The sequence below is a fragment of the Dunckerocampus dactyliophorus genome, chromosome 9 (genome assembly GCF_027744805.1).
Source record: "Dunckerocampus dactyliophorus isolate RoL2022-P2 chromosome 9, RoL_Ddac_1.1, whole genome shotgun sequence".
Classification (NCBI taxonomy): domain Eukaryota; kingdom Metazoa; phylum Chordata; class Actinopteri; order Syngnathiformes; family Syngnathidae; genus Dunckerocampus; species Dunckerocampus dactyliophorus.
Genome location: NC_072827.1, coordinates 10,392,127 through 10,419,689, shown reverse-complemented (window position 1 = coordinate 10,419,689; position 27,563 = coordinate 10,392,127). Strand labels below are relative to the sequence as shown.

At 41.3% G+C, this 27,563-nt stretch overlaps 2 protein-coding genes across 3 annotated transcripts; both read right to left on the bottom strand.

Moving 5' to 3' along the window:
• Positions 1 to 785: 785 nt before the first annotated feature.
• On the bottom strand, positions 786 to 20,987 carry kansl1l (KAT8 regulatory NSL complex subunit 1-like). Of its 2 annotated transcripts, none has more exons than XM_054788060.1 (15): positions 19,411 to 20,987; positions 18,422 to 19,205; positions 10,690 to 10,831; positions 10,356 to 10,502; positions 7,328 to 7,428; positions 6,687 to 6,846; positions 6,397 to 6,496; positions 6,066 to 6,179; positions 5,356 to 5,463; positions 5,189 to 5,271; positions 4,877 to 4,986; positions 4,324 to 4,387; positions 4,134 to 4,246; positions 3,782 to 3,902; positions 786 to 3,168 (listed from the first exon to the last, which is right to left on the bottom strand). In XM_054788060.1, exons 2-15 carry the CDS (start codon positions 19,120 to 19,122, stop codon positions 3,067 to 3,069), a joined length of 2,166 nt encoding a protein of 721 aa, XP_054644035.1. In that variant the 5' UTR covers positions 19,123 to 19,205; positions 19,411 to 20,987; the 3' UTR covers positions 786 to 3,066. The 2 variants fall into 2 exon arrangements, with proteins under 2 accessions (XP_054644035.1, XP_054644036.1); XM_054788061.1 differs by having other exon boundaries at positions 6,702 to 6,846.
• Positions 20,988 to 22,525: 1,538 nt separating this feature from the next.
• LOC129188140 (taste receptor type 2 member 42-like) lies at positions 22,526 to 27,503 on the bottom strand. Its single transcript, XM_054788256.1, has one exon. It carries the CDS (start codon positions 27,486 to 27,488, stop codon positions 26,490 to 26,492), a length of 999 nt encoding a protein of 332 aa, XP_054644231.1. The 5' UTR covers positions 27,489 to 27,503; the 3' UTR covers positions 22,526 to 26,489.
• Positions 27,504 to 27,563: the final 60 nt, after the last annotated feature.

Sequence of the window (27,563 nt, the reverse complement as noted above, 5' to 3'; positions counted from 1 at the left end):
ATATACACAGTAGAACTTTTTTTCTTTGATTTTTCAATACCCGAACACCGGTGGGGGAAAAAATTATCATATTAGTTCAAGAATGAAGGGACATGAATTCTCTTTGTGGATAAGTCAACATAATATATATATATAAAAAAAAGAGAAGACATTTTTAGACTTGAAAATTAATCATTTATGTCTTGACGAGTAACGAAAGAGAAATTGGATAGATTCTTCATCACAGCCAGATTGTCATGTTTGATTTCATGTTGATTCTTTCACCAGGGCCATCTGACCTCAATAAAGTACTACTACATTCAATGTGTAAAAATGGAAAATATTTCAATAAATCAATTATATTTAACAATGGCCCAGTTAAAGCTTAGCTCGGGCTGGAGGCCATGAAGTGTCAACTTCAAAACCATAAAAAGAAAAGTAGAGTGTAAAGTTGAATTTATCTTTTAAATGTGATCGGAGCGACACACATGCGCACGCAGGACAGATGAGCAGGGTGATCTTGTCTCCCATCTGCCTTTTGGCAGAGGTGAGATGCACGGCGCCTTGACTCCGCTGGCCTCGATAAAAGTTAATCATCTATATCACTAAAATGACCTGACATTCATTTGTCCTCCCACAATTAGTGTAGGTCAGCACCACCTCATCAAGTGCCTCGAGGCTATGTTCGTATATATCATATTTCTCATGGCTAAAAGGAACAAGCCCATACAAATGATGATTAAAGTGTGTGTTTGAACTGATGAGTGAAAGAAGACCAAGCTGCAGCACTTACTTTCTGTGGAAAAACAATCTTCATTCAGAAACAATTGTGAATGTTCCACAATGATATCAAACTGCACAAGGGAGTGAAAAATACAAAACAGAAGTTACATAAACATGAGTATGTAGTGTACAGACCCTTTCCAAAAAATTAGAATGTCATGGAAAAGTTGTTTAATTTCCATAATTCCATTCAAAAAGTTAAACTTTCATAGATTATAGATTCAGGGCCCACAATTTAAACGATTTCAAGTATTTATTTGTTTATTTTTACATAATTTGGGGTTCCAGCTCATTAAACCCACGAAAACAGGAATTCAAAAAATTAGAATACTGTGAAGAAATCAGCCCAAATTTTGCAGGGCATGAATGTTTTAAACTGAGTATCACACACTAATCATCTACTAAACTCAAATCACCTGCACAGGCTTCCCCAGGTGTCATTAAATTGCTTCAGTTTGGTTCAATTGTCTCAGTTGGGTTCAATATGGGGAAGACTGCAGACATGACAACTGGCCAGAAGACCATCACTGATACCCTCCATAGGATGGGTAAGCCACAAAAGTTCATAGCTAAGGAGGCTGGTTGTTCAGAGTGCTGTGTCCAAGCATATCAATGGAAAGTCTCAAGGAAGGGCAAAATGTGGCAGGAGAAGATGCACCAGCAAAAGAGATGACCGTGGGCTTCAGCGGATTATCAAACAGGGAAGATTCAAGAATCTGGCAGAGATCCAGAAAGAGTGGAATGAGGCGGGAGTCACAGCTTCAAAAACCACCACATTCAGACGCATCCGGGAGATGGGCTACAACTGTCGGGTTCCTCGGGTCAAGCCACTTGTGAACCTGAGCCAACGTAGGAAGCGTCTCCACTGGGCCAAGGAGAAGAAGGACTGGACTGTTGGCCAGTGGTCCAAGGTCCTCTTTTCCGATGAAAGTGTGCCTTTCATTTGGGAATCAAGGTCCAAGGGTTTAGAGGAAGACGGGTGAGGAACAGAACCCAAGCTGCCTGAGGTCCAGTGTGAAATATCCACAGTCCGTCATGATTTGGGGTGCAGTGTCCGGTGCAGGTGTTGGTAAACTCTGCTTTCTTAAATCCTAGGTCACCGCAACAGTCTACCAGAATGTTTGAGGACTTCATGATTCCATCTGCTGAGGATCTGTATAGAGATGCAGATTTCATCTTCCAGCAGGACCTGGCCCCGGCCCATACCGCCAGAAGCACCAAAACCTGGTTTGATGCCCATGCCATCACAGTGCTTGACTGGCCAGCCAACTCACCGGACCTAAACCCCGTTGAGAATCTATGGGGTATTCTCAAGAGGAAAATGAGGGGCACCAGACCCAACAACAAAGAAGAGCTGACAGCAAGCATCAAGGAAATCTGGGCTTCCATAACTCCCAGGCAATGCCACAGGATGATTGCTTCAATGCCACGTCGCATCGAGGCAGCGATTAAGGCAAAGGGATTCCCAACAAAGTATTGAAGATTGATCGTTTTGAAAGTACCATATTTTGATTGATTTGATGTGATCCTAATTTCTTTCTTTTTTTTCCTGCAAAAACTGAGAAGTAAATGTTGATTTCTTCACAGTATTCAAATTTTTTGAATTCCTGTTTTCGTGGGTTTTATGAGCTGGAAGCCCAAATTACGTAAAAATAAGTCACTGTTGATATACTACACTGCTGATGGGGATGTCACAACTTCATGTCAAAAAATCCGAACTATCACTTCAAACAAATTTTTAGGTTCCCATCACTTATATGGTGCATTCAAGGGCCGCCGAACAAAGTGCAAAATCGCAACACTTGACGAAAAAACATTATCAGTGAAGACGTGAATATGTAAAAACTGTTTTTCAAACAGTACATTTTACATGTATTATCAGGCAAATAAGTCAATATTAAAAAAAAAAAAATCTTTTTAATAAAACCTTTTTTTATTTCACCAAAAATCTGCAAATTTGCAGGGCCGTGAATGCTGAATGGTGACTGTGCAGGGAGATGCAGTATGTATAGTACATATAAAGCATAATGTATATGCTGAAAAGTCAGATTTTGCATCAGCCTATGAGCAAATGTATAAAATGGAACTATGCAGTGTATGTGATTATTCAAATGAGATGCATTGACATAGGAAAATCAGTCTCTCACACTATTGAATATATAATCTAGAATCACAAAAACAAGAAGTTTTTGAAATGTTGCAAGTAGACTATCGGGCAGAAATGTCCCACTTGTGCTGCATTTTCATTTACAAATCTCTATTAGATGCATACATGGCATGGTAAGGCATGGTTAGTTGTAATGGTCATAGTTGGCCCACTAGAGGGCGTTGTACCTCCATGGTGTCATCACGCAAGCATTCTTCTTGCTCTTCATCCAAAGGAAACTTCCTTGGCTCCCAGTGTGTCTAAGAACAGAGAGGACAGACAAGAATCATGAAAAAAAAATTCAAATGAGAATAAATCAAGTTGTATTACATGAAGTGATTGATATAATTAATGGATATGTGTATTTTGTGCAAACTGATGCTACTGTATGTCACCCTGACTCATTTTGCCTTGTTTGGATCAGTCACGTTGCACTTAAATCTGTGCACGTGTGCTATCGTGCTTAAAAAGTAAGAGAAAGGCAGTTCAGTGGTGGGTCTTTGGTATTTGAGAGGAGGTTTAATAGCAACATACTACTTCAATCAATGTGAAGTGGCGACCTTGCAGAGCAATCAGTACCATCATCAGCTGCAGAGATGTGGGCTTTCAAAGATCCTTCAGGACGTTATATCGCATAGAATACATTTTCACAGATACCCACCAGATAACACTGGTCAGTATCATGACAATATCATTACCCTTTAATAGGGATGTTGTCGGCCAATATTGGCATAAAAACGAGATATCAGATTGAGTGAGACATCATCAAATACTTGAAAAAACGTGCCAGCTCAGTATGTACGCTGTCTGGGATTATTTCCAAGTTTCCTAAATATGCTGTTTGGGTTTCAGCTGTGCAGTGTGTGATCTTACCATGCCCTGTTCAGTGTCTGGCAGTTTGTCAGCATCCAGCTGAGAAGAACTCCACACCACAGAGCTCTCCTCTCCTGATGTGAACATCCCACTCCCACTGCCTCGCAATCTGCTGCCAGATCTGAAATAAAGAGAAAGAAACAACAAACATTCCCCATGGGACTCCATCACCAAGCCATTCAGCATCCCACTTTCATAAAAAGGTGGGTGATCTGTATTAGAATGCAATGGGCAAGAAGCATTTTACTGATTCTGTACCGTATACTATGCTGTATTCCTAAAACTTCACAGCATTCCAAACTGTGAATGTGAGTGTATACAGTGTGCGTGCGTGTGCGTGTGTGTACGCTACCTTGTCGAACGCCTGCAGCACAATGTCCTTCCCCAAGATGTTGAGTATAATTTCTCCTTCAGCTCTAAAGCCAAGTGCCTCTGTGCAAAGACCTCATTGGTGACAACCTCTACCTGCAACACACAAAAAGGAATGAGGCCGATCATTTCTTCACAAATAAAAATAAAGATCCCAAAGCAAGAGACCCTACTTGCCGCTCTTCAGCATCCCTTACTGATTCCTCAACTTGACAGTGGGCGTCAACAAAACGCCAACTATTCAAAACAAAGTAGAACAATTGGTCACATCTGATTTGTAGTATGTTTTAAGTTTTTTCAATTTTCCAACTACTTCAACTTTCTTCTTGAATATATTCTTCTTATAATTATGACTTTACTCCCATAATATTTTGACTTTATTCTCGTAATATTATGACTTTTTCCCCAAACTAATTTTCAAAAAAATTACAACTTTGTTGTTTTGTTTCTCATATTTTGACTTAAAAAATTGCCATCTTTTTTCTTTAATATTTCAACTTTATGCTACTAAAATTACGTTATTATTCCTCATAATATTATGACATTACTTTCGAAAAATTATAACTTTTTGTCATTAGATGACAACTTTTTTGTCTTTATTCTTGTAAAACTATGCAAATGGCCCCCAGGCTGCACTTTGGACACTCCTGACATAGGAGTGTTTTTTAATGCAAGTGTCAAGCTGAGCAGTACACTTGACGTGATTGCACGTGTTGTTCCTGATACCTTGGAGTGAGAATATGTTCGGACAGCCTCTTCTCCACCACGGCCACTGGCATGGCGACAAGCCTGTTCATGTTGTAATCACGTCCGCGCTTGTGTTGACATGTGAAGCCCTGTGAGGAAGAGCGGACGAGAGTTGTCTCTCTTAAATATTGTATATATTATATAATTCCTAATGCATCCACCTCACAGAGGTGACATATCAAGATGCTGATTAGACCGCATGATTATTGCACAGGTGTGCCTTTATGCTGGCCAGAATGACCAGTCGGTATCTGGTGTGACCACCATTTGCCGTGCATATGTGCGGGTTACCCGTGAAGCCTGCATGCAGCTCTTCTCCTGTATGTCTTCTAACATTTCCTCTGCGCTCAACAGATACACTTCAGACATTCCATCTAGTTCCAACACAGAAATAAACAATTTATAAGTACATCATTCACTCGCTACAAAGTCAAAAGAACTCTTGTTTTACTACACACCTATCAAAGCGTGTCTTCTCTTTCTCTTCGACCGATTGCGTCTCCTGCATTGACCTCGCGTGGAATCAAGCAACTTGATGGATGCCAGGCACATGCCATGCCTGTAGCCTGGAACCACACACAGGAGGTGAATCAGTTCACACCAGGAATGTCTTCTTTGGTCTGCAGCTTACAATTCCCTTCCTGCTCAGGGATTTTACGCCATGCGCACAAAAGCATCCTTAACTGTGAGACCCATTATTGAGCAGGAAATTGCTTCTCTGTTAGGTGCTCTCATCGTACCAGTTTCATCCCCACTAATCACAGGCCAATGAATATACTTGTGCATTTGGCACGCCACTGCAAATCTTCACCTAAGTTTGTGAAAATACACAGTACTAGTACTAGTGTCTAGTACTCAGTACTAGACACATACAGATATAATGCCTATATAAAGAAAACCTTTCATACGGCCAGTGTTTGAAATGAATCAAGCACACCTTTGAAATCACACTTGTCTGTTGTTGGCCCCTCATCCATCAAAGAATTACCACGTTAGGGTAGAATACTTTGTTGTTTACCTTTTTACTAGTAATGGGGGGGGGGGTTACATCTGTTTCTGCATGTGTAACTGTGGAGACTGCCTAAGTGTCATCATGAAATACAGCAACCAGAAAAAAGGGCAGAATGCAAGAGATAACAACACAAGCACATGGTAAGGTTGAACTTACTGTTGTGAAGTGTGAGCCTGCATCTGTTAGAGTGAGATGGACTGCATGGTTGAACATTGATGGATAAAGGCTTCTGGGACCATTCTTCTCTCCCCACAGTCCTCTGTGGAGTTTCTACAGAGACACAACACATTTCACACCATTTCCAAATACCTCCCACATGCAAAGACAAAATCTGATAAGATAGGGAACTTCAAATCTGAGAAGACAAGTTTCGACACGGATTGTAGCTCGCACTGTATCACATTTAGAGCTCTATCTAGGGTAACCAATATCTGTCCTTTCACTGTACAAGCAGTGGGCTCTGCAGCTATGTTGATATTCCTCCTACCGTATGAGGCTGTTAACTCAGACTGAGTTCTGATTGAGCTGGATGTCAAGCTGGAACGTGACGATAGAGGAGACAAGCTGAAAGCGAACTTCCAAAAGTTCTAGAAGGAAAAGGGAATAGAAAGAACACAAGATGACCTGGAGTGCACAATACTGTCATGGAAAACAGTGTGATTAACATGTATATACACAGTGCGACCTCGGTTTTCATTATTAATTTGTTCCATAAGTTCAGACTAAAACAGAAAAATATGATTGAAGAAAGATATCTACCACATGAACTTTACATGCCTGTGGACTGCTCACATTGTAGGAGTTGAACAAGAACAATTTGGGCTTGCGGTGGGTGACCAGTGGTCGTGTTCGAGCACAAACACACGACACATCGGTCCTGCAGCGCTTCAATCTTCTGTTTGATCCCCATGGTATGAAAACGTCTTCTCTGTGACCACTGCAAGACCAGAAAAGAGCATGGAAAGTCTTCTGACTAGATTATTAATACAAAAAATTAAAGGTTTTGGCTCTAAGATCTTATATGCACAAAGAACAATCAGAAATAAACAATACCTGTCGGTAAGTCTGTGGCCTACATAAACAAACAGCATGGCTTTTATTTTGGATGTGACTTTCATCTTTCCAGTCAGTACAAAAGACAGCAGGGAAGACGTACATGAAGGGAAGATTCAAGCTCGGTCACATCAGCGTGGCGGTGTTACATTATCCCCAGGGGGGCATTTTTTTTTATCCTGTAAGGTCTGGCTTCCATTCAACAGTAAAAGCTTTGTCAGCACTAATGTCTAATGGAGGTTATAATTAAACCTAACCACAGAAATGATCTCCAATGACCAGCCATTGGACAAATGACCTGGAGTTGCAGAGTGTGTAGAATGCATTATTGATATTCATGTTGCACATGCACACAGATTCTCTACCTGGAGGCGTCTCTCCCGCCTTTCCACATCTGTTGTTTTGAGGGTGTTGGGAATCTGAGAGGCACCATCAGACTGTTGACGATCTGGCTGAGCTGAGCACTCTGCAATGACGGCAGTGATCACAGAAAACGTTTCAGTACTGACTGTGAAACACGAGTCTACACTTTGAATAACGGCGAGTGTTGGCAGATCTTCCAAATATGGTTTGGTTACTGTGCAGTGACGAGTACTTGCAGTACTTGCTCTTTTCTGCAAACGGAAGAAAGAAAAACGTCCCAAGACAAATAACGATGCTTAGTGGAGTTTGTTCAAATGAGCAGCATCTGGTGTTCATAACGCATGATGCATGATGAACACCAAATATTACACTCCAGTACCTGACTTGTCACAACACATTATACACATCTTATAAACGTTTTGTGAAGGCAAACCATTTCGTACTGTAAAATGTCTAATTCTCCAATGGGATGGATGCGGTTTTGACAAGATTGACAGTTGAATAGCTTATAGAGATAGTGAGTTCTGTGTGTATACCGTGCAGCGGGAGAAATAATTATTTGATCCCCTGCTGATTGTGTAAGTCTACCCACTTACAATAGACACCAACACTTAATAGTTTGTATTAACACAGAGACTGACAATATGAACAAAAAGGGGGAAGCCATTGCTGGCAAGCACAGGGCTCAGATGTTTCTCGTAGTTGGCCACAGGATTTTGGTCCACTTCTCTTTACAGATGCTCTCCAAGAATGTGAATGTTTTGACGCTGTCTTTCGGCAGGTCAAAGTCTAAGCTCCCACCACAGATTTTCTACAGCAAGGCTACTCCTTGGTTTGCTTGGTCATATGTGGCAATTTTGGGTCATTGTCTTGTGGGAAGACCCATCTTAGTGTTCTGACTGAAGCCCGGCTGTTCTTAGCCAAGATTTGCCGTTATATGACCCCGGTCTGGACAATCAATGTAGTGAAGTCTTTCTGTAGCCTTAGCCAACAAACAGCATTCTGCTTTTGGGGCTGGTTACCTCCATTTTTGACAGTAGGGATGGTGTTCTTGGGGTCAGTACTTGTTGTTCTCAAGCGGATGTCAAGGAGCTCCATTTTGGCCTCATCTGACAACATCATTTTCAGGTGTTCATTGGCAGACTTCACATGGGTCTGTGCATGGGTCTTCTTGATAGGCGGACCTTGCAGGCAATGTTCCCTCTAAGCTGCGCGCGTGCGCAATCGCACACTGCTTCAGCGCAAATCTATGCAGCGCACAAAATGAATTCTTACATGTACTTTTAATAAAATAAAAACATAACACTTTATTCTGTACCATTTTGCAATGCAACAATGTTACCGCTTGTTGTCACCTGTCACAACAAGCGGTAACAACATAACACAATGATGTCCAGCCAATGATAAGATTCTGCTGGTACGGACTATTTTACTTTCACAGCCAATCAATTCATTAACAGCGCGTTACATACAGTAGTACATGCCGCTGTTTTGCAAGGTACCCTGTAGCTAATGGGGCAGCGGTGTTAAGAGAACTAAATGCGGCTTGCTAAGCTGTATTACGCCAAAAAGAACGGGGGCAGTACCACATCCACTCACCGAGGTAAAGTAATCACCAAGTGGTGGTTCTTTTAAGGTGGACTGGCTGTCAAACAGAAGAACAAGAGGTGAACCTGGGTGAGATTTTTTTCTTTTTCAAATGAGAAAGGGCTGCTCTAAAAAACATGCTCAGTTTTCGGAGTGAAAAGTGAACTGAATGTGTGGTTTAACCGTGCATGTAGCACTGGGTACTTTTATTTTGATGGCCGGATTTACAGGATACTGGAACTTTGCCTGTTGCCGAAGGGACCGGAAGATCACAAGTTTTAGTAGTTGACCTTTTATTTTTTTTTATACTTTTTTTTTTTTTTTTTTTTTAGTCAAAAGTAAACATACGTACAAATATAGCATCAATTTCAGGATGAAACAGTGCCACAACAGGCTGCTGCAAAACAAAGGAAATTCAGGTATACATAATGAACAGAAATGGAAAATGAAATTATAACCTAGGTGTTTCCTGCAACATTCAGATCATTAATTGGATGAAATAGCTCCACAGCTTGTTTTTTCTGAGATTGACAATAAAGAAAACTGTGAAATACGCCTTGCCGACCCACATGTATACAAAATATCACAGAATGGAAGTTGGACTACTTCAAGTTCTTAGGCCTTAGACAGGTGTGATACTACAGTGCGCACGTCTGATGGCGCTGTCAGAGGTCCAAGGAATGTTCAGGTCGTTTGCATGTATGCTCAGACACTTGAACAATTAGGGGGAGCATTGCTTGCATGTACGGCAGGATATCTATCCATCACGGCAAAGTGTGTTACCAATGGTTTTCTTGGTGGTCTCAGGTCGCTTGAGATCATTTACCTCACCTCCCTTAGAAGTGTCCTTACCTGACAAAATGATATCTTGCAAGGAGTTCAAAAGCACGGTTGACTGTTATCTTGTATTTAATCCATACCACACAATGGGTGGTATACATTTACCAAGGTATACTTTTCAGCAAGCTTCTAGCTGAAGGGTGTTTGTGTTCTTCATGAACACATAACCAGCTTGTGGGGTTTGGAATTCTTGTTGGTGGGTAGGGGATCACTTACTGTAGTTACCACTAAATCAAATTTTAATAATGCTTAGGGGCAAACAAAACACCACAAACCTGTTTTCCTAATATCTTCTTTCAGAAGAAATTATATGGATGTGTCATATCCCACTGGCATGATGGTTAATTCCAAGCAGAATTCTCCTAGGTTGAGTGCTAAAAGCTGTAAATTGTCAAAATATAATAATATCGCATAATGACTGAAAATGTCTTATTATGTCGCATTTTCAACCCTTAAAAGACTGCCTGGCAAGGCGCAAATTAACAGTAGCGCATGCAGCAGACTTGTTTTTTTTATGACAGGTGCTTAAAGGAGTGTGCATACTTTCACACAGACAGGAAAAGGGATGCACAGTCTCAGTGTTTGCACCGTACCTCCCCTTACCTGTCGCTCAATGTTGTAAAGAAGACGATGAGGACTGCAGGGTTCAGAGTCAGCATCTGTGCAGGAAAGGCCAGCCATATCCTTTAGCAGGGTCTGCTGGATCTGCCTGTCTGTGGGTGGCTGGGACTCAGCAAGAACCACGCCACCCTTGGACACGCACACACACACACACACACACACACACACACATTCCTAAACATTTACGATATGTAATGCTGTGTGAAAGACTACATACAACTGTGAATTGACAGCATATAAAGATCAAATCAAAAATAATTAGCTATGAATTCAGTGGCACAAATTTGTGCATTTGAGGTGGATTTCGACCGCTTACCTTACTGGACCGGATGTTTCTGTGGAGATCCCCAAGTTGCACAATCTTTCCTTCAAGGTCAGCAAGGCGTAGCTGCAACCAGCACCATCTGCTGCCGATCTCTGCTCTTTCTTTTAGCCACTTGTGTTCACAGCTGCTGCCTCTGCAAGTTACACCCAACATATATTTATCCTTTGTGTGTAAACTGCAAGCAAACAAAATCCACATAAAATTCCACTTTTCTTTCTCAAAAGCACGTAACGTCAGACAAATAGGAATTCCTTATACAATACATTTTCTATGAAAAATCTGAAAAAAATCAGTGAGCAATTGAGATGAGTCTATTTTTGACATATAGCTCGGTCCTCCCCCTCCAAACACTTCTGATACCCTGATGATGACGTTCTCCTCCAATTTCAGATCAACATTTGCAATAAAACTGACTGTTATTATTACATTTGATTCCAATACAGAACCCTCCCCTATCTCTCTTCAATACATATCACATGCTTATTAAATGCATTTTAAAGTACACAGTGTACGTACTCACCACCAATAATGTACAATGATCATTGAACAGATGGAATTGGAATCATGGTGTAGAAGTTATATATGTGTCAGTTTTGCATCTCGCAGCAACTATGGTGCGTTTAAGCACCGCCGAAGAAAGTGCAAAAATCTCTCAGTCAAGCATAAAGACAAATTTCACGGGCGGCGTGAAGGCAGTAATCCGAAGATGCAGAGAAGAGACAGTGTCTGTGTTACAAAAGTTTATTACAATGTCCACAAAAAAATAAGAAGCACAAAAACACAAAAATGTAAAAAGTACAACACAAGGCTTCCGGGCCGAGCCACGGGAAAAAATACAAAAAAAAAGCAATAACTAAACTAAGGACACTGCTAGACACGGGGATAGCAGGAAAACAAAAAGCTAAGCTAAGAAAAAACACTGCTGCGAACCGAGCCGAGCAGGAGACAACTACAAAACTAAAATCGCTGCTGAAAACCAAGCCAAGCCCAACCAAAAAAAACACTGCTGCAGACCGGCAAGCGGGGAAGGCAAGTACTCACAAAAACAGGAAGGGAAGACCAGAGAGCTAGGAACGAGTAAGTATACAATGCTGGCAGGAATCAGACATGCATGGGAAGACAATCGGAGGGTAGGTGAGAGGGTATGGCTTAAGTAGTCCAGGTGAGTAATTGCAGGTGTGCAACGAGCGCCTCCCAAGCCAGTAGGCAGTGTGCTGCAACACATGACAGACAGATGGCAGCAAAGCAGCACCACAGTTCATGACAATAAACGTAAAAAATCTGGACTTTTTTTAACAGCAGTACATCTAAGCCGTACATTTGACCTGTATTATCACATATTTATGGATTATTACCGATTTAGGGTCAATGAGATGTGTTTTCTGCGGAAAAAACTGCCTATTTTCTAAGATGAAAAATAAAATAAAAAAATTATTTGGATATTTGTGGGGGGCCGCACGGTGGCCGAGTGGTTAGCATGTTGGTCACACCGTCAGTGAGAATCTCTGCTTGGGCATCTCTGTGTGGAGTTTGCATGTTCTCCCCGTGCGTGCATGGGTTTTCTCCAGGTACTCCGGTTTCCTCCCACACTCCAGAAACTTGCATGTTGACTCTAAATTGTCCATCGGTATGAATGTGAGTGTGAATGGTTGTTTGTCTATATGTGCCCTGCAATTGGCTGGCGACCAGTCCCTGGTGTACGCCGCCTCTCGCCCAAAGTCAGCTGGGATAGGCTCCAGCATACGCCGGCGACCCTAGTGAGGATAAGCGGCATAGAAAATGAATGGATGGATCATAAATGCTGAATCATGAATGTACGGGAATCCTAAGTCCTTTCCTTAGTTCTATAACGGTGTTGAAATGCCACAAATGCAGAAACGGCAGTCAATCTATTTGATTAAGCAAAACGACTTTATTTTGCTGAAATATTCTGTTCAATATTGCTCTGAAATGCGGGAATGAACAGTAAATTATTAAACATGCTTATAAGTCATTTTGTTCTAGTGTTTGATTAAAAGCACAGCTATAAACATTAACTTTTGGAATGTTTGCCACCTCAAAGGTAATTGCGAACAGAGGGTGAACAGGTTTACTCTTTCAATACAGCATAGGTTCATTTATATAACAGTAGTGCAGCACTGACAACATATTCTACATATAGATTCATGGAACAAAAGATGCAATTCACCACCAAATAAAACACTGTTCATGTGTTTTGTGCATGCCCGTGTGTTTCCATGGCATTAACGTTTATTTTATGCGAGTATGTGTGTGTTTATGTGTGTGCGCCTGGCTTCAGTGTGGCCACAGTTGCCATGGTAGTGATCTTGGACTGCAGGGTCTCCGGCACTTCAAACGGACACCCAGACAAGGACCTGTCGACAAGCGGCTACACAGACCGCTTTAAAGGTACTTCAACTTAGAAGAGTGCAGGCCTCCGCCAAGGCTCCACGCTAATGTGGATCAGCCCCAGAATTTTAAAACAATATCTACATATATGATACTGGCTTCATTCATCCTCAAAGTTACAGTGGATCCCCTCACATTCACGATTCAGCAATCATTGCTCTGTAAATGTGCAGATTTTTAGTCAAAACACCTATTTTTGTCACTAAAAATAGGCCAAAAAAACATCTCATTCACCCTTAGTCGGCAATAATTTATAAAAGCATGATATTAAAGGTAAAATGTACAGCATATACTGTATGTATACGTATATCAGAAACAGCAGGAGGTCATTACTCAACATAACAGTCTGACTCACTGTGTCATGAAAGAAACATCAACATCAACAAAGCTATAATCCTCACACAACAAGTAGACAACACCAACACAGGGCAACTACTACGACTAGTGGAGGATAATAAACAACTACTACTTTCACTCTAAAAAGGTGACGCAAGGCAGATCACCAGGTCACTGAATAATAAGACTTTTATCCTCAATTATTTTATCCAATCTAAGAAACTTGACTTGCATTTCCTTACGGAAACCTGGCTTTGTCCAGGTGACAACAGCGCTTTTTCAGAGCCATACCTCCAAACAGTTTCTTCCTCAACACGCCGCGGCCATCTGGGAGGGGCGGGGGTATTGCTGCTGTTTACAAGCAGACCTTAAACTGCCGCCTACTCTCCACGAAAGCCTATGCCAGCTTTGAGCTACAGTGTAGTCACACTGTGCAGTCCCGTCTTATGTGCTGTGGTTTATCGCCCACCCAAGTTAAACAAAGACTTTATAAATGATTTCTCTGAGTTTTTGGCAGAGATCATGCTAAAGTTTGATAATATACTGATCGGCGGTGACTTTAACATCCATGTCCCTCGGATCAGCTGGCTCAATGCTTTAATTCTCTGCTGGAATCTCTGGATCTCACCCAGTCTATTGCTTACCCCACTCATCAGCTTGGGCACACACTGGATCTCGTCATCTCCCATGGACTATGTGTGTCAGTTACTAATATACGGAATGTTCCTATTTCCGATCACTCCTTCATCTGCTGCACCTAAACCTGCTGCCACCTCCCGCCGCCGGGTTATCACCTTCACAACAGCCAATGACTTTGCTGCTACCTTCTCAGGCACAGACCTAAGCCCTATAAATGTTTCTCAACACCTTCCTCTCTTTCCACTCTTACGTGTTCCCAGATCTTGGACTCTGTGGCACTATTTAAGGACAAAGCTACCAGACTCACACCTGACCCGTGGTTGAATGAAACCACTCGCGCCCTGAGACGGCAGTGTAGGCAAGCTGAGCACAAATGGAAGACGGGTGGACTTGTGGACATGTATCACTGGGAATCTTAAGGGACAGTCTTGCCACTTACCACAAAACCGTGAAGGAAGCAAAAGCAAAATACTTCTCATCATCTCTGGCAATAGCCATCGCCCCAGAGTGTTATTTAGCACCATTAATTCTGTCATTCACACTGTCACTGCTGTTTTTTATGATGTTTCTGAACACACATGTAATACCGTTCAACAATTTTTTATGGACAAAGTCGCAACAGACAGACAATCCATTCCAAAAGGTTTCAACTGCTAGTCTGCCTGACTCCCCTGTAAAACAGACTTTTGAGAACTTTGAGACAATGTCCACTTCTCTTCTTAAAAAAATCAGTCCAACAGTTAAACCCCACCAACTGCCCTCTAGACGTTATCCCTGCAAGGATAATGAAGGAGGTTATAGATACCATCGGTCCCAGCCTTGTTCTTTTTATGAACAGCTGCTTCAGGCTGGGTATTGTCCCCACAGCCCTTAAGCAAGCTGTAGTTAGACCACTTCTTAAAAAAACGAACCTAGACCCATCAACTCTGTCCAACTTCCGTCCAATTTCACATCTGTCCTTCCTGTTCAAGGTCATGGAGAAACTTGTCTTCTCACAACTCCAGTCATATTTGTCTATCCATAATATTGCTAACAAATTTCAACCAGGCTTTAGAACCCGTCAGATCACAGAATCCGTGTTATTGAAAGTACACAATGACATCCTCACAGCCCTGGACGCTAAAAACTCTGTTGTGCTGGTGCTTTTCAACCTTACAGCTGCTTTTGATATTGTGGACCACTCAGTCCTCATTCCCGCCTAGAACACTGTGTTGGCCTACGTGGCTCTGTGCTTAAATGGTTCATGTCATATCTCACCAACAGGACTTTTTCAGTAATGATCTTTCCTCTACAACCGCACCCCTCTCTTCTGGCGTGCCCCAGGGTTCCATCCTTGGACCTAACTTATTTTCGCTATACATGCTACCATTAGGACCATCTCATCTCCAGACTTTCATGCCGATGATGTACAGCTCCAGTAACCAGTAATGCTCAGTGACAAGAACGCACTAGATCTCCTCCACAGATGCCTTCATGACATGAAACAATGGCTGTCTCAGAATTTCCTTCATTCAAATGAAGGAAAAACTGACTTTCGTTTTTACCCCCGATTCACTGCAGAGTGAACTCAATTTTAACACTCCCACCCCTTTTTGCTCCTGCCGTTAAAAACCTTGGTGTGTTTTTCGACAACAGTCTAAAGTTTGATAAGCAAAGGAGTTCTGTGGTCAGAGCAAGTTTCTTCCACCTCAGGCCCCTGGCAAAATTAAAGCACTTTTTATCAAGTACAAATCTTGAAAAAGCGATTCATGCTTTCATCAGCTTGAGGCTTGATTATTGTAATGCTCTCTACACTGGAGTAAATCATCCCTCCTCCGTAGGCTCCAGTTGGTACAAAACGGAGCTGCTCGCCTCCTTACTAATGCTCCAAAATACGCTCATATCACTCCAATTCTCCATTCTCTCCATTGGCTCCCGGTACAGTCTACAGTCCTTTTATTTGTGTTCAAGGCCATTAATGGCGCGCTTTTGCTGCGTTTGCCCCCACACTTTGGGGACTCCCTTCCACCTGCGCTACGATCTATTACAGAGTTATCGTTTTTAAATGTCATTTAAAAACTCATTTATTCAGACTGGCTTTTGACACATGATGATTATACGTTTATTAGTTGTCATTCTGTGTCTGTAATTTTATTTTGTTTTAGTTGTTTTTATTCTCTTATTCGATCCTACCCTGTTGTTATTTGCTATAACCTGCTTTTACTCTTGTGAAGCACCTTGGGCACCAATGGGATGTTGTAAGGTGCTATACAAATAAACTTTGATTTGATGTGATTCGAAGGCATGCTGAGAGCCAACATCATTCCCGTCGCTGGGAGGGCTTCCAGCTTCCCAGCATGTTTTGCGGCACTTGTTTTGTAAAAAGTTGCTAAAGTAGCGTTTGTATTTATAATGTTGAACAAGGAACATGAGTCAAAATATTCAAAAAATCATGAAAATAGCAAATATTTTAATTAATGTCGCTTAACACAACATCCCAACGCATTCAACGTTCAACTCCTTTAACTTAGAAGGATGAATGACTAATATGAAGTACCCTCATCTCACAAGGTCAAATCCACGCCAAGGAGGAGCCTGAAATAAAAACTCCCGGGGGAGGAATTACCATTCAATTGAGGAGGACACACTTCGACAAAAGCCAGGCTAAAGTGCAAATGAAGCAAAGCTTGCCAAACACATCTTGCTCTTGTTTCAGGTTCCAACAGTGAGATAGAAATTGATTGTTTTGTGGCAGCGATGAAAAAACAGACACCAACCCATCTTGTTTATGGCTTTTGGCTATAAAAGGCAACCTGCTGTATCTCTTTGGGCAAATAAGAGCGAGGACTTTACATTCCTGACACTGTGTGTGGCACTGACGTCCTCTTCCTAAATAAAAGTCTTCCAGGATGTCCTAGTTGAAGAGCAGTCTTTGTGCTCCCTTTATCTACTAGTCTGCAATAGCTGTTACACAACTGGAAGCTAAGCAAGATTACATATCTGAAATCAAAGTCAAACAAATTCATTTTTGACTAACAAGATATTTTTTTCCTTAGATTGTTTTGACCAATTTGCTCATGTTAACATGCAAAAAAAATCTGAGACATATTTCTTAAGACAAGGAAAATAGCAGCTAGGACTTTTTTCCATTCTGTTAGACTATTTTACTTATTTTACAGTACAGTGGAACCTCGGTTAGCGTACGTTCCGTTTAGCATGCATTTTGGATAATGTGGAAAATTTACAGCTAAATTTTGCCTCTGTTTGCATAAATTTTCCGGTTAGCGCACAACATGGCTCGCGTCTTTGTCGTGTTGTTAATACCCTGCATTTTTATTACAAAACCTCTTTGTTAGCAGCCTATTAGCTTGCTAACATAATGGAAACCAGAACCGGAAGTCAGCTCTGTCGCCCGTCTGTGATGTCATCAGCGGCTGGCGCTGGAGTTGTTTGCTAACTGACACAGTTATGCCACAAGTGTCTTCTTTTCTTATTCATCACAGTTGAAAAATAAGCCACAATGGAGCGAAAGAAAGTTGCAAGTGCCAGCATTTTGATAAAGCTGAGCAACACTACAGAATTCAAGAAATAACTCGTAGCAAAACACAAAGGTGGTGTGTCGATCTCGCCGCCACATTGTGTCTTTCAATACGTGTCAATGTTAAAAACAGTATTAACAGGTCGTAAACAGGTTGTCTATGCTCTAACTACAGAAATATTCCATTTCTAAATAAGGAATCCTACTTTGCGGAAATGTACTTTTCACAGTTGGGTCTGGAGGGATTACTGTACAGTCAAACCTCGGTTTTCAAACGCCCCAGTTTTCGTCTGATTTGGTTTTAGACAAAAATTTGCGGCACAAATTCACCTCGTTTCTCGTACACTGTCTCGGGTTACCGTACAATACTGTGCGTAACAAACTGTTGTATTTTACCCTTTAGTACGCTGAATGACTGGTATTAATAAAGATGCGGACGGACAATATTCCCAGCATTGCTTGTGTATTCAGCCATCTTAGATCACTCACCCAACACCAAATCTGGTATAATTAGTTTACACAATACTACGGTATCCTGTAAGGCACATTCATTTGGCAAACTCAAATGAGAATGAGACACAAACTAGTCAGTTTGCTGCATTTTCTGCATGTAAAGCTATAATTATTCTGTCTAAAATGTATTTTTTGCCAATATTTTTAGGTGTCTGGAACAGATGAATTGGATTTCCATTATTTCCTATGGGAAAAATTGCTTTGGTTTTCATGTGCTTCATCAGACCTTATGGAACGAATCGTGTTTGAAGTGTGTTCCTTGATGCTGGAATGTTCCCCAGACGTAAAAATGACTCTAAACATACTCACATAACTGGAGTCTTGCATTCTCTGGCCAACCTGACTTCATCTTCCTCTTCATCTGAGCTGCTGGCCGTGGCCTCCGAGTCATAGTCCTGTTCCAGGTGTCTGAGCAATGCCTGGTTAGAGTCTCTAAAATTACTAAGATCTGTGAAGGGCAAGGCCGCCCGGGGCACATGTGGTTGAACGTGCGTCTGCGGGGGAACACCTCCATGTTGACCCAACCTGCTGAGCTCCTCCAACTGCTGGCTGCAATGCAGGGAGGCGATCTCCCCCAGCAGGTTCTGCACCCTCCTCTGCAGCCTCCGCACTCGGATGTTAAGTCCAGCACTCCTGGACTCGGTCTCCTTCACGGCCTCCTCTAAAACAGTTTGCCAAATGTTCTGCTCTGAAGCTAGAGGAAGACTGCTTAGATCAGCTTGCACTTGGGAGGATGGAGAGGAGCGATGCACATCAACACCATCTGGCCCACACTTGGAAGCCTCTCGGCTGTTATAGTCAGAGATGTCTTCTACACCTGGAAGGATGGCGGACACCTGGTGAGCATTTTTCAGCACTTCATTGGAGCACTGCAAGCTGAGTCCAGATGGAACTTGGGAACACAAAGGACTTGCGTGGACTTTCCTAGGGTTTGCAGGGATGTCCAGAGGGGGGACTGAGGAGAAATCCAGGCACATCTTCTTCAAACATCCACCTTCCGTTGATCTCATCTCAGTGCTTTGCGTTTAGGCTCATATTCAGGTCCATTTGGTTCACGGCGGAGACGCTTTTTACTGACTGCACCTGAATGCATCTACAAGATGAAATCAATGAAGCGAGTTTGATCCTTTGAATACACAGCATCCTGTTAGGTTTACAAGTCGTTAACGTAAACACATTTCACACACAACTACACTAACAACAATTTATGGACAACGTTCATTAGCAAGACAACCCAAAGTCATCTATGTGTACAGGGAAAAGTAGCTTTTACACAGGGGAAAAAAACGCGGACTTACGTGGCTTTCTCCAGCTCATATTTCCATACGAATGCCGCCAATGTGTCGATATTTCCATGTTGGTTATCTTTACCAAAGAACTAAAGTGACATTCGGCAGCTTTGGAGGTGTCCGTCACTCCTACTATAATAGTCTTGACGCAACGAGGGCTGCTTGACAACTGTCATGATGCCTTCAGGTCTTCCGCTTGTTCGCCGCGATGCCTTCAGGAAAACTCAGAGATTTGACTACTACACATACGCCCATCGGATAGACAGATATTACTCACATCAAATGTTGTAATTGACTTAATTAACGAGTCACGTGTTTATATTTTGTCATTTAAATGTTTGTTCGCTTTCTGTGTTAAGGTGTTACAAACGAGAGAGAAAAGAATAGATTAATAGCTTTGCAGTGATGAAGGGAAAAAAAAAGAAAGGTCAAGGGAATATCCATCCATCCATCCATCCATCCATCCATCCATCCATCCATTTTCTGTGCCGTTTAGGAAAAAGGAATATAATAAATAGACATTTTCAGAAAACAACACTTATTTACAATTTAAAACAGTTTATAAGCACCACTTGCGCCATATGTGATTATATTCCATTATTAATGCACACAAAACGCATTTTTTCCATTTTGTAAATTTCATGCCTTACTTTTTCAGTCATGCAATGAACTGCATGTCACACACTTTACATGCATTTCAGCATCGTAAGTCCCGATGTCCACCACAGAGGACACTGAAAAAATTGGGGGAAGGCCAAGGCGCATATATCCACAACATAAAGTTACCCAGCATGCCTTGCGGGTAATCCATTAGTATAAAATAGTATTGTTTTGCATGTATATTAATGTTTAAGCATTTATTTCATAACCCGCATAGTCTGTGGGGTGCCGTATGTTTTGGGTTGCGCCGGGAGTGAGGATTTGATGACCTCCTGTTGGTTTGTGCTAGCGTGTCAAAAAAGACATTTCTATGGGAAAATGCATTACTCATAAATTAAAATAGACAAGGACGTGAAATATGGATCAGATTTGCCCACAGTTCAGTCACCTCGTAAAAATGACATCTTATCTATTAAATACAACATTTTCTACGATTGTTTTTCACCAAATTACTTCTAAATCAAGGACAAGGACAACAACGTTTTGCCTCTAGGGGGGCTTAAAGGAGGTACGAAGCAGCATGCACTTGCATGAGGCATCATTTTAAATTCTAAAAAATTGAAAAAATGACTATATACTATGGATGCGAGATCAAGAATCATTTGGTGCACGTAGTATAGAAGTACAAATGCACTCTATAAAAAACATATAGAGGTAGGAAGGAGTATTGCATGGAGGGGTTTTGTGCAAAGCATTACATAAATATAAAGCCAAATAAATATAGAATAAAATATGAAAGAATTCAAATGTGAAAGTATTTGTTAACTTCTCCTGTAAATAATTCAATTGTGAAATATAATATCAAATAATTTCATTGAAACTATTCACAAAGTATTTATTTCATGAGCAAGATATTTATTATATATTATTTATATATTTCATGGCGTATTTAACTATTGACATTTATATTTATTTAACTTTGTGGGCAGTGCCCAACATAAGATCATTAAATAAATACAAATTCCATTAAACATGTCATTCAATCATTAAAAATGACAGGAATTGTATCAATTGATCATGAAATTAATATATTGGTCATGGAATATATAAGTAGTAATTGGTTTGTCCATAATTGTTAAATATTAGAGTATATTTCACAATTTCGTTAATAGATAATAAAAAAAGCATAAAACATTTAAATTAATGATGTCATATTTAAATTTTGTATACATTTGGCTTTATATGCTTTTAATTTTGGCACAAAAAGCCTTCCATAGTTTTGAAAAGCAACAAAAAGTATGAGGCATATGATGAGCTCCAAAGTTGATAGAATAAAGTTGCAATATTGTTAGGAAAAAAGCCATAAAATTACAAATTTGTGCTGATAATATTTTGACTTTATTCACATTTTTTTTTTCTTTTCAATATGCCCCCAGTGCTCCGTGTACACTGTAGATGTCTAAGTGACATATTTTCTAGCATGAAGAAAAATGTAGTGAACTTATTTTAGAATGCTGAAAAATCAAAATGTATTTTTAAAAAATTCAATAAGAATGCAGCTTGTCCAAGCTTCTCGCTTCCTGATCCTTCAATCAGCGTCGTCAGCTCACACTCTTTGTCCACACGGTTTAGTTACTCTGACCCAGATGTCAGCCATCTTCTGCCTGAAGACATTCTGACCCACTGCCAGGCAGAACACAGAGCATATTATGTAAACATTGATAAAGGTAATGTCATTGTACGGAATGAAAATATTTAAGAACGAGCGTCCTGTCAAATAGAGGAAGGTCAACCAGCTTGCATAAACTACATAAATAACTCCCTGCAGCATGCCAGTGACGGAGGTCCTCACTTGACCCCAAAATCGAGGAGAGGAAAGCGCCTTATGTGCTGCCATACGACGCAGGTGCATGCACAGGTAGAGTGCAGTTGACCAACAGGACAGGACTATTATCAAAAGACATACACAGTAGTAGCCTCTAAGTGTCCATACCACAAACCACAGTACATGAGTGACAGGCTCTTCTTGCTCAAAATCCGCTGTGCGATTGCGTTGTAAATCCCTGATGGAATATACAAAGCTGGCAACGGCCTCAAGGGTGCAGAACAGTCTGTCAACAAAGATGAGAGAGTAGATAATAGATTTGATGTTCCTCTTAATCCACATAGAGAGCTTTTGGCGTGCAGGTACGATCTGAAAGTGGTAGAAAAAGTTCTGCCAGACAGTGGAGGTCAAACTTGTGGTGAGACTGATGTACAACAAGATGTTCAAGGACAGGCTGAGCTGGTCGGATGCGCCGTGCGTGTAAAAAAAGAACAAGACTACGAGCGCCAGGAGGTAAAGTGTGGACGAGCAAACCACAGCGTACAAGAGCAGCTTCAGTGGCTGCTTGATCCCGACTTGGCTGCAGTGATTCGAGATGAGGCAGTAGAAAAAAAAGGTGTATGCCGTCAAGCTGACAGAGACAAGAGGCGTATTTATTAGGATGCATGTCCAGGAGTCCATTTTCGGTGTTCCTGTAGTTCACTTCTCACTGAAAGTAACGTACACACTGAACATTGCAACATATATGACATATTTGCATCATGCAAATTCGGTTATGCAAAAACTGCATATTAGTGTGAAATTAGGCAAAAAGACACCTGGCATCCATGTTGTATACTAAGCAAATCTACACAAGGTACATTTATTTTTCCTAATATTTTTGCAATCGACCGGCAAAGTCCCAAAGATTGACGGGTTGGCGACCCCTGTACTGTATGTCCGCTCATACAGTACTTTCCATACCGCTTGTCAAGGGAAAATCTCCTGCTGGCTCGGAAATAAACAAGAAACAAGACAAGTGCTTTGAGAATAATGAGAGGTAAAATTTAATAACACTTGCATGCATGGAGACAATTCGATACAACATGAACAGACGGCTTCTAGAGAAAATGTCTGAGTATTCACGCTGAAACCTTAGTTAATAGAGGAGATAACATAAGTAAGGGGAGGGGTGATCTCCCCGTAATATAAAGGGACTGAGTGAATCAGGTAATAAGCATGTGGAGGACTTGTTATGGAGACAAGAGGTCTCATAATCATAGCAAGTCAGTGTGACAATAAAGTGCTCGTGTCACCAGAACATGTGTTAATCTTGTTCTGAATAACATGGAAAGGCATAGTGCCCGTGTTAGGTGTGTTCTCGTCAGAAAATCAGTTTTCTTCCAGAGACTGGAGAAGAGGGAGTAAGCGACGTTTCCTCGAGAACCTTACCATCCTGATTGACATCCTATTACATACTGATGTGGTGCAATTTTTGTTGACTTTCTGTTGTTGCTGACTCAAGCAGGCGGCGTAAGCCTGTTTGCATTTCCAAAAGACGCCATCCACCACGTCAAATTCTTCGGTATTATGTTTGGCACATTTTGCGGGCAGTCGTTTTGAAAGTTTGGGACTGAATATTAGTATTACCGGAGAGTGTTCCTACCATCAGTTGTCCTATCTTTCCTCATGAGCAACCTGTATTAACAGTGATTAAAGCACGGGAATTTTAATTGTATCAAAAATAAATCAAAATCCAAAGGAATCTGTGCCTCACCAGCCACGAACCTCACCGCACGTCACTGTGAAAGACGTTAGTTACTTTAGTTTCCGTGTGTTTCGGTTTTTATCTGACCTTTTGGAACAAATTAATGAAAACCGAGGTTCCATTGTGCACACGGATCAAAAGAAGATTACATATATCAATACTAGGGATGTCCGATATTGGCTTTTTTGCCGAAAACCGATATTGTCCAACTCTCAATTTCCAATTCCGATATCAACCGATACCGATGTGTAACACCACATATCTTTTTCTTAAGTAAAATTGTTGTAAAGTAACAATGCTCTTAAATGAGTGTGGTTGTTTTGTTGGCTACTCCACCCATCTCTGAGTAGATAATTCATGTATTACATATTTGATATAAGAATACATTTGTGTTTCTTGTGCCGGTTTCCCACCGTGCTTTCCTGTACTGCTGTAAATAGCCGCTAAGTTACTGTAAATGTTTACAGCTCCCACAGTCGTTGGTTATTCTGTATTACTCGTTGGTAGTGTCTTCTCTGTTGTCATCTACCTATTACGTTGCTGTGTGATGGTTTTTTTTAGCTCTTTCTTTAAAAATACACCATGAGTAAGACTAGTGTATGGAATGGTAACCCCCCGCCCCATAGGTGTGAGTGTTAAAGGTTGTTTGTGTGTATGTGCTCTGTGATTGACAGGTGGAAGGACAGGCTCCAGCTCGTTCTTGGTTGGTTGGTTGGTTGGATGGATGGAAGGATGGATGGATGGGTGTTGCAGTGTTAAGACAGAAGCAAAGCATAACACTGCACACATCAAGTGGCAGTTACAGTATTGGCCATGTCAGCCGATTCAGACATCAGGTCATTTGTTAACGTGCCAAAGCGGCACACGGTCTTGAGCACCCGCCATAAAGAAGCTGCCCTTTACCTAAAAGTGGATTGACTGACAGCCAGGTTGACAGTGGTAGCAAATACAGTCATGGAAAAAATTATGAGACCACTCTTGTTTCTTCAGTTTCTTGTTCATTTTAATGCCTGATACAACTAAAGGTAACTTTGTTTGGACAAATATAACAATGACAACAAAAATAGCTCATAGGAGTTACATTTTTCGGCAGTACAATGCTATAGCTATTCATGTAAGAGCTTAAGTGATTTTGGTTATCAAGAAAACCATGGAAGTTGCTAGATATCAGCTCTTAAGTTCAACTCTTATGAGCTATATTTGTTATCATCATCACATTTGTCCAAACAAATGTACCTTTCGTTGTAGCAGGCATTACAATGGATCAATAAACTGAAGAAACAAGGGTGGTCTAATCATTTTTTCCATGACTGTATGTAGAAAATGCTGACTGTGAAATTCATACAGTATGGGCGCCGAAGAAGAAATCTGCATATTTCAAGGTGAGCGAGTCAACAAAATTAAAAGTCACGCAGCTGAAGAAGAAAACACTCACACATATTCCGGTCACAGTGACTCTTAACTGACTCTGCAGTCTTGAAGCAGAGACTGAAATGCCACTCTTCCCCAGCTTTCTCATGTGACCGTGGAGGTATAGGAGGGTGGTAAAGCCTGAAATAATCATGAGACATAAAACGGCCATCATGTAAACCTTGGTCACAATGAAACCAACAGAGTTTAAAAGGCTCAACTGCGGTAAATCGGTATCCCGCTCAGAGTGTGGTTGTCATTGATCAGCAGAGGCTGGTTAACTAATAACTCTGCAATCTCAAAAGCGTACCATTAATGGAAAAACAGGATATCAAAGAGAACAGCCATGAAAATGATCACCTTGATGTTCCTCCTAAGCCAAATGAACAGAGCGCGCGGTGCAGGGGCAATCTGGGTGAAGTAGTACAAGGTGAGCCAAACATAGCCGCTCATGCTGTTATCAACAAAGAACTGCAATGAATGCTACAGTACTGTGTATAGTCTTGAAGTTCCAAGTCAACAAGAACAAGTTCATCACTAAGAAGATCAGATATAAAATGGAGCACCAGGTAAGAAACTCCAAGAGTAAATTCGAAGGCTGCTTGAGTCCTTTATCGTTGCTTTGTGGGCATCCCATGCAAAACACAAAAAATATATTCATGAAGAGGCAGAAAATGACAAGACGATGAAGATGATGAGGGACAGTAGAAGTTTCTGTAGAAGTTTCTCAAAGTGTGAGCACCTGTGTCCAACACATGCACCTGGTGATGGACAACCTCACACGGAAAGCAAGGGACCAGCGTTAATGTACTAGAACCCTAATATGCATAATAGGCTGCCATGTAGGAAGGAATATCAATGGAGCGTTGCCTCCACAGGTCGAGCTACCTCATGATGCACAGAACATGGAAAACATGTCGCCAGCCTTTCCGTTTGTGACACAATCTTTGGTCATACGCAGATGAGTGAGTGCTGTCTGGACTACAGATGACACAGTGGGATCTTTATTTTTGTGTATATTCTCAGTTAGCCAGGTCATGGTAGTCCACAAAGGTTGAATCGAGGCAAATGGATTCTTCTTGTTTGTTGAAGACGTTTGATCAGCTTTCGTCTGAACGGCTTCATAAGTTTTAACAGACAGAGATAGATGTTGAATCTCCCTATGTCCCTGGTGCTGGTCACTATAGGGTTGTTCTTCATGTGCCCTGCATGGCTGGTGAGTGATCGTCAATAGGTCATTCACCTGCTTGGTGGCAAAACAACTCAATAGTGGCCATTGTTCCAAAGGAATGACATCTTTGCACATGTTAGCATGAGCATCACTTTTAATACATTTGACTGGAAACTATAGTAGATGATGAAAGAAGTGGTGAGACTAGCATACAAACTCCAACCAGCATGCAAATGAAGTAGTACATACAATATAAGTTGCTGGCAATATGAACATGTGAATTAAAGAACAGCAAAACACACAGATTATTAAAAATGAACAAATTGATGATCACATCAAGTTGCAGTTACAATTTTGGCCATGTCAGCTGATTCAGGCATCAGGTCATTTGTTCCTGTGCCAACGCTGCACTGGGTTTTGAGCGCCCACCATAAAGCAGCTGCCCTTTGCCTAAAAGTGGATTGACCGATAGCCATGTTGACGGTGGTACCAAATATGTACAAAGTGCTGACTGTGAAACCGATATGGGCCCCAAAGAAGAAATCTGCATATCTGAGGGTGAGCGAGTCGATGAAATTAAAAGTCATACAGCTAAAGAAGATAACACTCTGACAAATCCCGAGCAAGGTGACTCTTAATCGACTGCGCAGTCTTGAAGCAGAGACTGGAATACCACTCTTCTCCAGCTTTCTCATGTGACCGTGCAGGTATCTGAGGGTGGTAAAGCTTGAAATGATCATGATACATAAAGTGGTCATCATGTAAACCTTGCCGATAATGAAACCGACTAAGCTTAAAAATGTCGTATGAGAATTGGAGTGAATCGTAATCAGCGTCAGAGTGAGGTTGTCATTGATCAGCAGAGGCCAGTTAATTAGGAAATGTGCAGTTTCCAGAGCGTAGTTGTAAAAAACAACCAGGAAATCAAGAAGCACAGCCATGAAAATGGTCACCTTGATGTTCCTCCTCAACCAAACAAACAGAGCGTGCCGTGCAGGGACAATCTGGGTGAAATAGTAGAAGGTGAGCCAAACATAGGCGCTCATGCTGTTATGCACATAGAACAGCAATATAAACCACAGCACTATATATAGTCTGTTGAAGTTCCCAAACGTCAAGGACCAGTTCACCACTAACAAGATCAGATATAAAATAGAACACCAGCTGAGAAATTCCAAGAGTAACTTCAAAGGCTGCTTGAGTCCTTTGTCGTTGCTTTGTGGGCATCCCAAGCAAAACACAAAAAAGATGTTCACGACGAGGCAGAAAATGACAAGAGGACCGTTGATGATGAGGAATTGCGTCCTACTCATCCCGATGCCTTGTTGATCCATGGTGGCTTTAAAAAGTTAAAGGATTCCAAAAGTGTAGAAGATCCTCAATGTGTGCGCGCCTGTGTCCGACACACG

What these genes read in the sequence shown, in the direction of transcription:
- LOC129188140 (XM_054788256.1), bottom strand. Translation starts at nt 27,488, where the DNA reads ATGGATCAACAAGGCATCGGGATGAGTAGGACGCAATTCCTCATCATC.
- kansl1l (XM_054788060.1), bottom strand. Translation starts at nt 19,122, where the DNA reads ATGAGATCAACGGAAGGTGGATGTTTGAAGAAGATGTGCCTGGATTTC. An exon ending in CAGGCTCACACTTCACAACA is followed by an intron (nt 5,464 to 6,065) that starts GTAAGTTCAACC and finishes GTGTGGTTCCAG; the next exon opens with GCTACAGGCATGGCATGTGC. An exon ending in GAACATATTCTCACTCCAAG is followed by an intron (nt 4,388 to 4,876) that starts GTATCAGGAACA and finishes TGTTTTGAATAG; the next exon opens with TTGGCGTTTTGTTGACGCCC.